Raw genomic sequence first — 15,992 nt, 5'->3', positions numbered from 1 at the left:
AGCACCCTACTCCTTAGAGATAATATTTTCAGAGATTGAAGTTACCATGGTTTCAGCCCTCTTCCAGTCTCTTTCCAGTGCAAACATTAATCCAGTGCACTGACATCAAAGAACAGGAAGTTTTAAAACAAAAATACTGAAACCACTTTTACTTTGATTTCCTTTTAGCAATAAATGGCTTTGTGTCTGACAGCAGTGAAATCCTTGGATTTTGCCGAGATACTGTGGTTCAGTGGCACTTTTCCAGTGTTGGCACCTATGATGAGATTGTCTCTGTTCGCCTTGCTGGACACTTTTTTCTGCATCAAGGGAAATATGAGGATACATTGAGCCTTTTCCCAATGAGCGGAGAATCGGTCACAGTGGAAATGGACAATGGTGGTAAGTGGTGGAACTGTGCTTGACAGCTCTTCTAAGACATTATTTAATCTCCAGTCTATAAGGACTTATCTAAATCGGAGAGAAAACTCTTCTGATAAACATAGTGCTAGAAAACATTGAATCATTCCCCAGTGCAAGTGATGTGCATGGAGTCTTGTTGGCTACACCAACTTAGCATAGCTGTATGCTGTACTGAGGCTCTTTTTGTTGGTCATCTCGTGATTTCTTTTTTTTCACTTCACAATTAATACTGGGGTTAGTAATGATAATTTTAAGGTAAGATTCTTTTCGGAAACCAGCATGAACTCCATTGTATGATTTCTAGGATTGCCACATTCTTGTCTATTCTGAGCGGTCTAAAATGGGCTGAAATTGTCAAATTCTGCTAGTCATTACTGGGCAAAATGGCTATACCTGACCTTAGCTTGAGGTCATTCAGCAGCAGTAAAGTCTGGCTGCCTGAACAGGGTCACTGGTCTCTGGGATGCATGTCAATATCTATCTAGAATGAACACCGTGTCTTGGAAGAGGGTGCATCAGAACCCATGTAGTCCACATTTAAGGCATTACTTCCAAAAGGACAGATTCTTTGTCATTGAAGTCTGTGCACTTTGAGTGATCATTCTAAAATCCCTCAAGGTTTAAGTATCCTTATGCCATTTAAAATATCTTACTTTTTTAAAAAATATATTTTATGTATTGCACAGCATCAAGACCTTATAACTTAAAAATGTTTAAGTGGCTTGTATTTCTCAAGACTAGAGAATCATTAGAACTCTATTAGACTTTATGGAAACCTCCCCAGTAACAAAGTTGTATTTTTGCTTGATTTTGGTATGCAATATATTCTTTCCATCTAGGGCATATTTTCTTTGATAAATTTGCTGTTGTTGGAAATCGGGAAAGTTGTGCAGGTCACTTCAAGCTGATCAATACAGGAGGAATTGTATGTGACCTTTTTAACAAAAAAAACCTGTTTCTCAGGGTGTTAGTTCTGTCTATTCTGTCATTTCTACTAGTTCCAAAAGCAAGGTGTAACAAGCAAAGAAATTGATTTGATGTTGTTTTGGAGAACAAATTTTATTTTCTTCTCTGAAGATTCTAGTTTCCAATAGAGAACTTACCTTGAGATGAGGTTTTGGAGGAATTATTAAAATCTTTAAATTAATCTGAGATGCCTCAAATTGGCAGCCTAATAGCTTGTGTCAGATTGGAAATTCAAATTGCTTTATTCTTATTTTACTTATTAAAGATCATCCATGATTCATCCAAAAGCTTTTAAAATACTGTGTTTGTCAAATGTTTGTCAACATTGCCTCAGAATGCATTTGCTCTGCTCAGAATGTTCTATCTATGTAGCAGCGCTTGCACCAGTAAGGACAGGATAAAATTGAAACTTTATCTTGAGAGGTCTCATTCTTAGATCCAGATGTAAACATAGGATCCTTTAATTTGTTTCTTTCTTTTTCATATCCATCTCTTTCATGGGTTATTTTTGGATTCAGGTTCTAGTTACAGCCTAATCTATGGAAAAGAGTTCCATCTCCTAGATGTATTTATATGTGCTCTTATTTGTCTACATTTAACAATTATTTTTCATTGCAGTGAGAGCTCATGAATATCCCAGATAAAGATTAGCAGTCTGCTATAGCAGATGCTGTAGAAGCAACACAAACTATTTGCCTTGGCCATTTACATGACAGACAATGTCCAGTCTCATAACACTTTTATTTCAATTGCAGGTACTTGGCTTTTGGCATCCTGGGGCACCCCAGAAATGAGTTACGGCATGAGACTGAGATTCAGGGATGCAAAATGTGACTATGAGGAAGATGAAACATTTGATTTTGTGGCTTTAAGTCCCACCAAGACTGAAAGAAAAGCTGTTACCACCTCAGCTGAGGAGGTTGTGCAAGAAAATGAGGGAAACAAGGAGGAATTGGATTACCAGGATTATCTGGCTTCTTTTTACTCCATCCGAGGCTCAAGAAAGGCAGCAGATGATGAAGAAAAACAGAATCTTACAGCACTGGCCTGGGAGCAGTATGAAGACACATATGTCGCGAGTTCTGAGGTGGCAGCTGGCTCAGGTCTGTCAGCTATAAATAGCAGTGGAACAACAAACAACTCTAAGTTCTTAGAAATTCATATCACTCCTCTTCCCCCAGTCAAGGCCAAAACATTTCAGTCAAATCACACATCAATCATAGCAGAAGAGGATTTATTTTTAGCTACCACAAGTGATGGAGATACTGACTTGGTATTTGAGAATAAAAGCCAAAGCAACTATGAAACAGCTCACAGTAACAAGTCTGCAGGTGAACCCTTGCTGAGCAATGGGGAAAGCCCAGTGAATGTTGCAGAAGAGCTTCCAGCTGGTGGAAAGGACATTAAACCTTTTCCAGAAAAACATCAAGAGCAAAGCACAGGAAGAGGAAATTATACCGCTAACAAGAAAAGGAAAAGGCGAAGCTCACTGGCCATTAAGTTTTACTCTGTCCAAAAGATGAATGCCCTTCTAAACCATGTCCGAAATAAAAATGTCTCCTTTTCTGACAAGTCTGAACCACCTCATTCTGTGCATCATACAGAGAACGCATCCGATGAAGCCGTGGTGGGAACTGGCCAACTGCCAAATGAATATGATGATGGTCTGGAAGAGGAGGGAAAGAAGATGGAAAATGCCATGCACACAGTTAACTTGACACTGGATTTGGACCTCACAGTAGGAGATGGGTCTAATGCATCCAGCCTTTCTGAACCCAGGATATCCAAAGATAAACCAGCAGATGTTTTTTCTTTAGAATATATGTTAGACAATACAAGCCCTAATTCCAGCCCTGCTGTAGTGAAGAACTTACTAGAAGCATCATTGCCCAGGGCTGGGAAACATTCATCTAAAATGACTAGTGAGGAATGGAATTTGGTGTCTGCAAAGCTGAATCCAGGATCAGAGGCAAGCTTAGATAAATCTGCTGGTGGTAAGTTAAATCATCATGGCAGAAACGGTACAGCATCCATAAATAAGGAGGATATGAAGAAGTATCAAGGGTTCTCACATCTAATGGGGGAAAACCAGAAAGGGAGCCACATTCACCCAACTCAGAAAGGAAGGGAGGGAAACAACAATACCTTGACTTCATCTGGAACCTTCATCAAGATCCGAAGGAGAAAGAAGGAAGATGCAAAAATTACCTACTTGCTGAGCCCAAGGAGTAGAAACCCCAAAAAGCCCAACAATTCTGTGGCAGGGTTTGGCCATGCATTGCTTCCGGGTGGGAGCAACCACACAGCAGCGCCGTGTTGCACAGATGCCACCAAGGCAGCCAGTGAGGTCAGCCAGAGTGTGAATGTGAGCAGAGCCAGGCATGGAGAGTCGCTGGGTGACACACTCACTCCGCGGCAGTTCAGGCCATCCATCACAATCGGGCTTCCCCGAGCAGACGGAGACTACGAATACGTGACAGGAGACTCCTACAGCGATGAGAGCTGGGGTGGGGAATACAAGTACCATTATGTGAGCTTTGATGACCCCTACATGACTGACCCCAAGGTGAACATCAGCAGGCAGCGTAATCCTGATGACATTGCTGAGCACTACCTGCGCAGCAGAGGCAATAAGAGGAGATATTACATCGCAGCTAAAGAGGTCTGCTGGAACTATGCAGGATATAAGAAAAGGTTTGCCTAAATTATTTGCTTTCACTTGGCACACCATCCTGAAATATCCTTGCAGAATGTTGATTCACATGCTGATAAACTTAAAAGCATCTGTAATGTGCCATCTGATTTCTGACATTTCAGTGGCAGAACGATAAGAATTTTCCACAGGAGACTTGCACCCCTTAGAAATGTCAGAGTGAGAATACTATAATCAAGCACAAAACAGCTAAGAACTCTTTTTTTAACCCCCTTTTGTAGACTCACTAGTAACAGTCTTTAATACATCACTTATAAAACTCACTATGAGAGGTCAAGAGAGAATCTTAACAGCTTGTTTTGTTGTGCTTGAATGTTTTAGTTTGTGCTTGAGTTCTTGGTACATGTACACAGGACAGAGACCTCCTTGTGCAAAGTCTTTCCAGGAATTTAATGGACTAACTGATGGAATCTAGAATGGGATGTGCTTATAGGCAGATTAAATCAGTTTCTAGTACTAGCAGGAAATGGTTTGGGTGTCTCAGTTCTCTGTTGGAAAATGGGATAACAGCACTTTCCAACTTCACAAGGCTGCAATATTAAAAGTATATGAAAGCTGCAGGGTGTTTAACCACACTGGTGACTGTCTTATATTAAGAGGAAAAACAAAGCTGCATAAAGAATTGTTGTTGCTCCTGCTGTTTAGAGAAAGCAGAAGGTGACTGGATCACAAATCCTAATGCTGGGGGATTTTCTTACATTTTGACAGGCAGGACTGGCTACTGTGCTACAGCAAAGAATATGTGAGAATATACTGAGAGAAACACTCTACTAAAAATTCAGTCTCCTAATTGATACAGGTTAAGATCAGTGCTCATCCAAAAAGGCATAGAATTCCTTGTCACTTTTCATCAAAAAGCTGAACCAAAACTTGCACAACTTCGGATTTTTATCAAAAGAGGCCAAAACAGGAGCAAGAATAATTTAATTATGCAAAATTAATCTCCAAACATTGATTATTTCTCAAACTGAATTTCCGTTTCGTTTGATGGAATTAAAAATAAAACTTTTTCAGCATTCTCCAGGTTTACTCCTGCCTCATCTCAGTCCATATAAATGGCACTTGCAAAAATAGCAGGAACAAAACAGTTTCTTTGGGCACTTGCAAAATCAATAATTTTTGTATACTTAGACCTCTATATAGGTCTCTCCAGAGGTGTTCATCCTCAGCTGGTGTGCACTGAATAGTTCCAGTGAATTTAAAAGAGCCCATGGAATATCCTCTCTGTGTGTTGAAGAGCTAAAATCCAGCCTTTCTCCTGTGTAACTTATGTTAAATTTCTGGTTTTTCCAAAACTGATAATAAAGCAAGATTTGTAGGTAATTATAATAGATTTCATCACTTCTATTTAAGATCTGAACAACAGTTCGAAGGTGTAAAAGCTTATTTTACCACACCAGATTTTTGATGCAAAATGCAGGTATTATCAGATGAAAAGATCTGAGAGACAGTACTGTGTAGGTGGTAGGCTCACTACACTCTGCCAGGCTCCAATTCAGATTATTAAAGCTAAGAAAAAAAAGGAAAATAGATCTCAGATGGGTTTTGAGAGACTTGTTGGAGTTTTTCAGGGATAGTTTACCAAATGGTTGCGGGATCTCTTATCCAACTGTAGAACTTGAATTGCTTAAGCATGGGAAGCCATGATTTTCAGAATCATCTGACGCTCATTTTGTAGATTCATAGAAGGTTGGAAAACACCTTTAAGACTATTGAGTCCAACATTTAACCCAGCATTGCCAGGTTCACCACTAAAACATGTCCCTCAGAACCACATCCATATATCTTCTAAACACTTCCAGGGACCAAGACTCAACCACTTCCCTGGGCAACCCTTTTGGTAAAGAAATTTTTGCTAATATCCAATCTAAACCTTCCCTAACACAGTTTGAAGCCATTTGAGTGTTTATTCTTTATATTTATAGATTCTAAAAATTTATAAATATTATCTTTATATTTATAAATTCTAAAATATTTCTGTTGTATGTATCAAAGCTAATGTTTCTGATTCCCTGTGTGGGTTTTCAATTGGGGTTTTCCTTTCAGTCCCATGAGGAACGACAAAAGCTGTAAAGATGGCAGCAGACATAAGGTGGTTTTCCAGAGCTATACAGACAGTACCTTTTCAACTCTTCAGGATGAAGATGAATATTCAGAACATCTCGGCATCCTGGGACCAGTTATTCGAGCTGAAGTGGACGATGTTATCCTAGTAGGTCAATGTTTTGATTGTGTGTGCCTGGATAAGATTCTTACAGTGATCTTGGAGTGTGACAGAATGGATCTAAAAATACCACAAATTTTTTAAAGATGATGCAGGGGAAACAGTTTTCAAAGCTAGAAATTGCACGGTGAACTTGTAAGCGCTGTGATGTGTTTCTTTGAAACACATCTTTTTTTCTCTCCTGTCCACAGCAAATTAAATTTTGTTTTTCTTTCTTATGTTTCCCAGCATTAGATACTGGCTCATTGATCCACTGTAAAATAAGATTTAGGTTTGCTGTTAATGAAAATTGAGTTGTCCAAACTTAAAAATTAGTACATGTGTGTTCAAGATTAATATATACCTTTTGGGAAAATATATAACTTCCTCTAAAAAGTTTTGCTATGTAAATGCGCAAGATTTTATTAGAACTGCCAACAAGTATGAAGAGGAACCATGTCCCTGGTGACACTGTGGTATATTTGCATTAGGAAGCACACTGCTGTAAAATTTCCCTTCTCTCATCCTTCTTTATCCAGTCTTCCAACACACAGGGATGGACTTAGAGAGAATAGATCTCAGTGCTTTCTGCTTATTTCAGTAGGAGTGGTGTGCAACAGGAACTCACCAAGCTGTGTTTAAATCATGAGTAAGAGAAGAAAAAGATATTGTAGCTTGGGAGCAATATTCACTAAGGAGAGGTAAATATGTAATCCCACTATCCTGGTGTTTTTCTGGGAGAAGTAGGAAGCACTATTTCAGCAGGAATGATACATACAGAAGTCTAGAGTTACTATATTGTAACAACTGCAACAAAGCATAAGAGGTAGAAACTCTCCATTTCCCTGCTGGCAGTAACTACGCAGCTCCAGGAATGAGGGGCAGCAGTAAATGTCCTAGGAGCCTTGATTTGGTGGAAGACGGGGAGCTAGACTCGTGATTTTTCAGAAAACTACCTGCATCAAAGGTGGAGAGTCTGCATGGAGATGCATGGAGATCAAAAGCTCTCTCTGCTGGCTTTTCCATGTAAAACGTAGCCTGTAATCTTTATGCAAAAGATGGTGTGACCTGGTGTGAGGTCATGGGAATGTGTGTGGGAGCTTTGGTTTAGGCCTGAGTTTGCTCAACAGAATAATTTTGGGTTTTTAGGTTCATTTTAAGAATCTGGCATCCAGACCATATTCCCTCCATGCCCATGGACTCCTCTATGAAAAGTCCTCTGAGGGAAGCATTTATGATGATGAATCTACTGATTGGTTTAAGGAAGATGAAGTTCAGCCAAATAACAGCTATATATATGTATGGTACGCAAACCGGCGATCGGGCCCTGTACAGTCAGGAGCAGCTTGTCGGTCCTGGATCTACTACTCTGATTTAAACCTGGTAAGGGAATGGAAATAGAAGTGGTGGTTTTGCTGGGGTTGATCACAGAATCATAGAAACACTTGTGTTGGATGGCATCACTAGAGACCATCCAGTCCACCACTGCAACTCAAGCAGGATCAGCTGGAGTCATTTGTCCAGAGCCAATGTTCAGCTGGGTTTTGAGTATCTCTGAATGATGCGTGGCTGTAGAAGTGCAAGCTGCAGAACACTTTTTTTGATAGCTGCCCTTTCTTTTGGGCTCAATGTTCCCACCTGACCTTTAATGTCTTGCACTCAGTTAAAGCAGGACATAAAGTACAGAAGAATTTGAAGTGGGCAACTCTGGTAGACTAAACAGGGAAGAGTAAAGATAGAAGGGAGCAGTAATTCTGGAACCTGCTTTAGATTTTTAGGGGCTGATGCGTTCCTGCAGAATGCTATGGTTTTTTTTTTTACATCTTTTGGAAAGCCATGATTTCCAAAATGAGTTTATTACCTAGTACATAATATGAGTTTATTACCTTCTAGGAGAAAGACATTCAGTCTGGTTTGATTGGGCCAATACTGATCTGTGAAAAAGGAACCTTCAGCAAATCAAACAGCAGCAGGACGTATACCCGAGACTTTTTCTTGCTTTTTATGGTCTTTGATGAAGAGAAAAGCTGGTACTTTGACAAACATTCAGGAAGGCCTTGTAATGAGAAGACAGAAGAAATGCAGCAATGCCACAAATTCTATGGTACGTATTTCATTTTGCCAAGTATGCAGTTTATTGGGGTAGAGGGAAAGAATGTCAGCGGAAGTATCTCAGCTCACGGTCCTTTTCAACATGCATAAATCCCCCACATTAGTTATGTGAATTTTTTTTGTTATCCGTTGTACCCATAGTAGTTATGGGTTTACATGTAAAAATATGAAGTGATGGGAAATTTGCTATTAAAATGAATAAAAGACATATTAGACTGAAACTTTCAACAGAAAACCTCTCTCTTGCATTTGCATATATATTCCCCCCACCCATTAAAAGAAAACAAAGAAACAAAGAAGTCTTCTTTGCAATAAGAAGCTAGTACCCTGAAAACTTCTTGCAAGAAATTTAAAAATATTTTAATAATCAGGTAGTTCTATTGAGGAATTTGAAGCAGCTGTAGAACAGCCCTTCGTATACCTCTCTGTGGATATAGAGGTATGTCAGTTGTGCCTGTAGAAATGGGAGCTTCAGAAAGTTTTGGATAGCTGTCCTTCCTTTTGGGCCTGATAGTCCCATCTTACATTTAAATATTTTTGTTCTCCTGGCTGCCATATGTTGCTACCGAGCTGTGCTCAAATCTTCTGGTGAGGTCTCTGGATTTTCTGAATTGATTTACATAGACCATAAGGTGTGTTGCACTTTAAATTGGAAATACTGTTTTTCCCAAGTGCATTGCTTCATTAAATATGTTGCTAATTTCAAGAAGTACTTTCTAGCCAGTTTTTTCTAGTACTTTGAGACTAGTTTTGTGAGCAGTTTTCCTGACTACCAACCTTTTTTTTAGCCATTAATGGGATTACCTACAATTTGCAAGGCTTGAGGATGTATGAAGGGGAAACAGTCCGATGGCACTTGCTGAATATGGGTGGCCCAAAAGACATTCATGTTGTTCATTTTCATGGACAGACTTTCATAGAACAAGGAGAGCCAGAACATCAGCTTGGTACATACACTCTCCTCCCAGGTAAGCATCAGAGCAGAGTAAGTTCAAAGTGGTGACCTTGTCACTATCATACCAGTTTAAAGGTCTCCATATGGTGAGAGTTTGGGGGTTTAAATGTCCGGCTAAGTGATACAGAACAGAAAGAAGAACTGTGAGTCCTAGGAGAATTCTTATTCTCTCCCCAAGGAGAAATAGGCAGTAAGTTTTCACTACATTGCAGGATGAAGTCCTTTGCCCCATCACTGTCAGCAGTACCAGTGGGCAATAACAGCACTTATGAAGCCTGTGTTGCCAGCTACAAGAATTTAAAAAAAAAAGAAAAATAAAAGACAACAAGGAGATCAAAATAATGGGACTGGCTTGGAATATTAGGAGTTTTAGTGAACATTAGGGGTAGTTTATTCAATATTTTATTTCCTTATTTTTAAGGTAGTGCTTTTAATTGTAAAATCTACATATTTTTGTTTAAATGGGAACCAGAATTAGCTGGAATTACCTGAAGAATTGTCTGCAGCAACTAGGAATACAAGAAAAGCAATGAGAACATGTCCTGTGCTTTCTAAAAAGTGCATCAAGGAACTGAAACCATACCTACTTCCTGCTTAATCCTTGGCACTCCTGGGGCATGAAGAAAGTGAGGGGAGGGCCCATACTTCTAATTTTCCCGCTTCTACTATTGGCTTCTCTACATCCTTTTCATTACTGGAACAACTCACTGGCACAGCAGGAGTAAGAATCATAACCAGCACCACAGACTTAACATCCATGCATTATGTAATGAACACTGTTCACTACACTGTTCAGCACTGTAGTTAATATGCAGATATCTCTTATGTACAGGCAGCCAAGGTTTTGTACTTTTGGATTTTGATCTGGCTAGTTGATTCCAATCTCAGTCTCCAGCTAGAACTAGCTTGCTAAGAAAAAAAAATCACTGAGATGGTGGAAGTTACTGCTCTCATTGCAATGTGTGTTTAAATTTTCTGGATTAGGTCATCGGAAGGTCTTTGGTTTAAAATTCAGCCTCACTGACATCAGACTTGTAATTCAAATGTTTCTGATACATTTAATTTTCCTTTTTTCAAGGCTCATTTAGAACAATTGAAATGAAACCACAGAGACCTGGCTGGTGGCTTCTAGACACTGAAGTGGGGGAATACCAGCAAGCAGGAATGCAGACATCCTATTTGGTTATAGAGAAAGGTATGAACTACAGTGGTTTTTGGCTGGGAAAGTCAAGCTGTGTAGTCTTCTCTACCCTTTCAGGATCACTAAAAATAAATCTGGGAGATTGTTCTGCAAAAAAAATGTAGAAAATTATCCACGTTCAAGGACATGGTGGAGTGGTTACTGTAAATTTGTTCTAGAAGGAAAATTTTTAGCTTCCAGCAATGCTAGCTTTTAATTGTTTAGCACACTACCTTAATTCCTTTAGCATGCTAGCTTTGAATTTGAGGTTTCCCTGTAGTAACCAGTGGATTAATCTGTTGAGAGAAATTGCAGAGATTAATTTAGACTTCTCTGGGAAAAGTGTGATGTTATAGAATTACTAGATAATAATAACAGTTATTATAATTAATAGTGTACTAGAATTACACTATTGTCCTGAGTGATGTGTCTTAGATTTCACCAGAATATATATTGGAATAGTCCTCATTTTCTTTAACAACAAACTTACTGTGCTCCCTTTAGAGTGCAGGGTTCCAATGGGCCTTGCAAGTGGGGTTATACTCGATTCGCAGATCGATGCTTCACATCACATAGGTGAGTTTATCCCTGAAAAGGTCCCTGAACACCCCCAGAAAAGTGTTGCAGCTCTGTCTTCTTTTGGCTTCTCTGATGTCTTTCAAGATCAGTTCAGCAGCAATCAGGTGACAGGCTAAAAGTCTCTCCAGGGCTGCAAGCAGAGACAGGGAGCTCTGTTAGGTAGCCATCATTATTGTATTTTAAGTATCACAGGACTGCTATCAGTGTCACAAGATTGAGAGTCAGGGAGTGAGTGCTCTGTCTGTGGCCTGCTGGGTGATCAGGAACAAATCCAGCATTCCTTTTTTGTCCCTTGGATTCCCTGCTTGAAAATAACACCAAGCATTCAAAAAGCTTTTGAGATTTGCATGTGGTATGAGATATGAAAGGACAAAACATATTTGTTATGAAAGACTTGGGAATCCTGGCATCAAAAGCAATTACAGTGTCTTTAATTTGTCAAGTTTATCTGTGGTACAAAAGTGGGATCATTACTTAGAGACTTTTCTTAGAATTTTACACGAACAGTGTCAAATCAAGGTGTACAGGTTACACACACATGCAGGAATGCCCATCTTTCCCTTGAAATAAAAAATAAGTTACTTATTTTGTAAAACCCATTTTTTGTGGATTTGATTTTCTTTCTCTGTTTCCTCATAGAGTGTTATGAAGGCTTGAAAGCTGTTTGGTAATATATAGTCTATACCAGTTTTTAACTTGGAAACCTTGTTATGCAGAGGGGAGCTCTCTCCTATGAATGTAGAGCATATTTTCTGTCTGATCCTGCTGGGGGCCAAAACTTGTTTAGCAAACTTTAGACCCTGGTTCCAAATTAACAGACAGTATATTACATAAAAGATTATTATTTTTGTCATTTTGCCAACTTTAAAGCTTTGCAGGGTACACATGCTGACCATGTCCAAATTAGCCTAGATTATGGTTTTAGATCTCTTGTATGTATTTTTTTTCTTTTTTTTTTTTTAATCCTTTGGGTGGGGGGTGGGAAATGGCGCACTCAAAGCTAATAACAGTGTCACTTTATGTTTTTTCAATGCCTCTTAAAAATTCTTGCTTTATTCATATTTTCTGTCTAGACTATTGGGAACCTAAGTTAGCCCGATTAAATAATTATGGAACATACAATGCTTGGAGTACTACAGTGGAGGAAGAACTGCCTTGGATCCAGGTAAAGTACAACATCATTGAGTTATGATTTTCCTACAGCTTATTTCAGAAGGTCAAGCTGCTCTTGCCACTGAGAAGGCTGTTGGGGAAGACAGAAAAGATGTGGCAAGATTGTTGATGCCATGAACTGTTCCTCTTCGCTAGGGTAACCCAGTCTCTGCTGCTGTTGAGGCTCATTGTCTGGACAGTCACCCTCACAATTTAGATTGTAACCATTTTGTAGGTAAATTGAGTCATTCTTTCTACTACTTTATTTTTCCTTTGTCTGTCTAACAGTACATATTTGTATGTACGTGTTTAAGTGATCATTTGCTGTGTAATATCCTCAAGCCTTCGTTCAGATAGTTTTTTGCTTAGTTTGTATGCTGCTGTCCCACTTGACAGAGTTCAGTTGTCTCCACTTAGGGAAACTAAACTTATAATTATGACTTCAAGCTCTATATCATTCAGTCACCTCATTTCTGTGTTTTTCTACCATCCCAGTGACTTTTGCATTACACAGCCAGTTTGCACCCAAATTTGGGGAGAATAGCTGATTTCTTATGAATCTCATTAAAATTTGTTGAAAGACTGGAGAGATTCAAGTTCAGCAGGTGGCTGTTGTGTTTGACTTGCCAATGTTTGACATACTGGCAAGTTAGTGAAAGTGGAGTTGAGGGAGAAGGTTGGGAGATTTGATGTGGAACTGGAAATATTGGGAAGAGAAAGAATTTAACAGGGGGCTGTGGTGGTGGGAAGCTGAAGTTACTGCAGTGACGCATGCGGAGGTGTGGAGGGCATGTCCCAGAGAATGAGTTTCACTGCTGACAAGCACACCTTCCAGATTTGTTTTTATGTGCTAAGTGCTTAGATATGGTATCAGCAGGAATGGTGGCTTTTCAGCACTTCAGAATGTCATATGCCTTTCTGCAGCCTAGGTATCCAAAATTAGAGGTGGCTTCTAAAAGTGTGACCTGTTAATTTCTGTGTTCTCCTTGACCTATCTGTAAAATGGGGCAGTGGGGGGAATTGTGCCTACCACAGACACACAGATACTTTTGAGGTGCCTTTGTGGTGCAGTGCTGAACCCTGTAAAATGGCCTCTGAAATGAAATGCACACTCAAAAACACAAATGAAATGAGAGAGCAATAATTTGATAGATCTCTGATAGATACTCTGGTATCTACTATTCCTTTAGAGGATGTTAGTGTTGTGCATATTAAAATGCCAAAGAATTATATGGGTTTTGCTGTGCATTATTGACTTTATAAACACTCTTTGCTGTTCCTAGGTGGACTTTCGAAGACAAGTTTTGCTCACTGGGATACAGACACAGGGAGCCAAGCAGTTTTTTAAGTCCTTGTACATCCAGAAGTACTTTCTTGTTTACAGCAAAGACAAACAGACATGGAACACCTTCAAAGGAGACAGCTCGCCAACAGGAAAGGTCTGTCTGTGCCATGGGGCTTGCAATAACTTAGGCAGCATCACTGAGGGATACAGTGAGTCTTATTTAATGCTAAGAAAGAGTGGGAAAAATTATGGCCTTTGGAGCCTTAATAGGTACAGCTGGATGCCCCAAAGGGCATTTACCAAACTAATGAAATTCAGCCTAGAAGACAAATGGTAAGGTGAGGCACTACCTGGACTGGGGTTTGGATTGGCTGGTGACCGTGACTGTGTAGAGTCTGGCTTTCTCACAGGCATCTCTCCCTACTAATATTTCCTAAGCCCATGGCAGCTTTTTTGAAGAAAGCAGGAAGCTGAACTAAAAATCAGGCCTTTACCTCATTTGGGATAAGATTCTGCTTCTCATCCCTTCCTTTGATCTGTCCCAGCAGCTGAATGTTGAACTGTCTGATTTGCCTGCAGAAGGCTTGTGTGGTGAGTGTAGTTGTATGCTGAAAGAGGTTCATCTTACACCCACCTGCTCCAGCCCTACCTATTACAGCTCCCTTCAATTTACACTGAGGTTTCTGTGGCACAACTCCCAGATTGAAAGCCTGTTGTCTTTTACCTCTCCTTTTGCCTCTTTGCTCCTGTACTTTTATAGACTTACATAAAAAAAAAGGTTGCTTATTTAAACTGAGGCCTTCAGACACTTCCAAATATGGTAAGATGGGACCATGAGATATTTCAAGTGGCCCTGCAGCATAGGGTGTGCTGTCACTGTGCATGGGGCTAAGGGCATAAAAAAGACTACATTTGTAACAGAGCAGGCCTTCAAATTTGTGTTTGCATTAAATTAAGTATGTGTGGGCTTTTTTTCTTTTTTTTTTCTTTTCAACAGATTTTTGAAGGTAATTCCAATGCCTATGACATAAAAGAGAACATCATTGATCCCCCTATTATTGCTAGGTACATCAGACTCTACCCCACTGAGGTCTACAACAGGCCTACTCTTCGCATGGAGCTTCTGGGCTGTGAAGCAGATGGTAAGAATTGGTCAACTGCTTCCATTCTGGCCAATTTTTTACTTCATACTTTAAATGAAGCTAAAAATGTGGGTCTTCTCTTCCAACATTGTTGGTTTTGCTGTGGCCACTTGGGTGTACTGGAGATGACTCAGTGCTCCTCTCAACAGGCTGCTCTTTGCCACTTGGAATGGAAAGTGGAGAGATCAAGAATACCCAGATAACAGCCTCATCTACAAAGACATCCTGGTTTAACACATGGGATGCTTCACTTGCTCGTCTCAATCAGAATGGAAAGATGAATGCCTGGCGAGCCAAGGTAACAAGAGAACAACAGTGGAGGCAACGGCCGCTGGTGAATAAATTGGTGTTGCCTTTGTGGTCATAGTGCTTCCTGCATGCTCCATCCAGTGCTGAGCATGATAGGGTCACTTCACAATCATCCTTTGGGAAGAGCACCACTCAACTCTTCAGCAGAAATTTGTTGAGCCTCTGGCAACAGCAGTGAAATACTTTGAGAGATGGAAGCTCTCCTCTGGACCACAGTCTGCAGTCTGTGACTAGCCTGTTTAATTTCAGAAGATGAGTGCAATTTGAATATTTGTCTCAAAGGGGTTAAAGAAACCCATTCTGGGTTGGCTTATAGGCAGTGCAGCCTAGTGGATCTGGGGATGAGTGATCTTCAGCAAGGCATGTGAGCTTATGTGTCTTTGAAATGGACCTGCATTTCTTCACAAAGCACCTTGAGGTTTGATGGAAGCTGCTCTTTTGTATAAGCGTTTGGTATTAGTATTAAGTATTAGGTTTTAACACTGGAGGTAAATCTCTGTTATATTTCATTATGTATTGGAAATTAAAGCGTAAATCTTCAGACTCCAAACATACTACCTGTAGTAATGAAGTTAATCATATAGGTCACTAAGAATGCTTGTGACTTGCCTCAGCTTTATTCTTTTGGACTTCTTTGATACACTTTTGATGCATTTTGATACAGGTTAACTACCTGTAAACATGATTTTCACTTAAGCAAATACTGACATTTACATATTTGCTAATACACAAACTTTCATATCAATTGTAGTTTAACAACGACCAACAGTGGCTGCAAATTGATCTCCTCACAGTCAAGAAGATCACTGCTATTGCTACGCAGGGGGTCACATCCATGTCAGCTGAAAACTTTGTGAAAACCTATGTTCTTCTGTACAGCAATGAAGGCTCTGAGTGGAAATCCTACACAGAGGGTTCAAGCTCAATGCCAAAGGTATCATTGTCAGCCCAGGCAATTGAATTGTTTTGTTGTTTTGAATTGAATTGAAGTGTT

At 39.8% G+C, this 15,992-nt stretch overlaps 1 protein-coding gene across 4 annotated transcripts in view; it reads left to right on the top strand.

The window, feature by feature from the left end:
• F5 (coagulation factor V) overlaps window positions 1-15,992 on the top strand; it is a 39,685-nt gene that overhangs the window by 15,765 nt on the left and 7,928 nt on the right. For all 4 annotated transcript variants that reach the window (XM_038131787.1, XM_038131775.1, XM_038131757.1 and 1 more), the window contains exons 12-24: window positions 169-381; window positions 2,124-4,062; window positions 6,128-6,293; window positions 7,434-7,667; window positions 8,178-8,388; window positions 9,185-9,364; window positions 10,430-10,546; window positions 11,036-11,107; window positions 12,184-12,275; window positions 13,546-13,701; window positions 14,545-14,689; window positions 14,839-14,987; window positions 15,750-15,932. In XM_038131787.1, the coding sequence (XP_037987715.1) occupies window positions 169-381; window positions 2,124-4,062; window positions 6,128-6,293; window positions 7,434-7,667; window positions 8,178-8,388; window positions 9,185-9,364; window positions 10,430-10,546; window positions 11,036-11,107; window positions 12,184-12,275; window positions 13,546-13,701; window positions 14,545-14,689; window positions 14,839-14,987; window positions 15,750-15,932 (3,857 nt within the window). The remainder of the gene's footprint in view (window positions 1-168; window positions 382-2,123; window positions 4,063-6,127; window positions 6,294-7,433; window positions 7,668-8,177; window positions 8,389-9,184; window positions 9,365-10,429; window positions 10,547-11,035; window positions 11,108-12,183; window positions 12,276-13,545; window positions 13,702-14,544; window positions 14,690-14,838; window positions 14,988-15,749; window positions 15,933-15,992) is intronic.

The sequence above is a fragment of the Motacilla alba genome, chromosome 1, assembly GCF_015832195.1.
Source record: "Motacilla alba alba isolate MOTALB_02 chromosome 1, Motacilla_alba_V1.0_pri, whole genome shotgun sequence".
Taxonomy (NCBI): Eukaryota; Metazoa; Chordata; class Aves; order Passeriformes; family Motacillidae; genus Motacilla; species Motacilla alba.
Note: the sequence above shows the minus strand (reverse complement) of the source record. Positions and strands in the feature narration are given on the sequence as shown.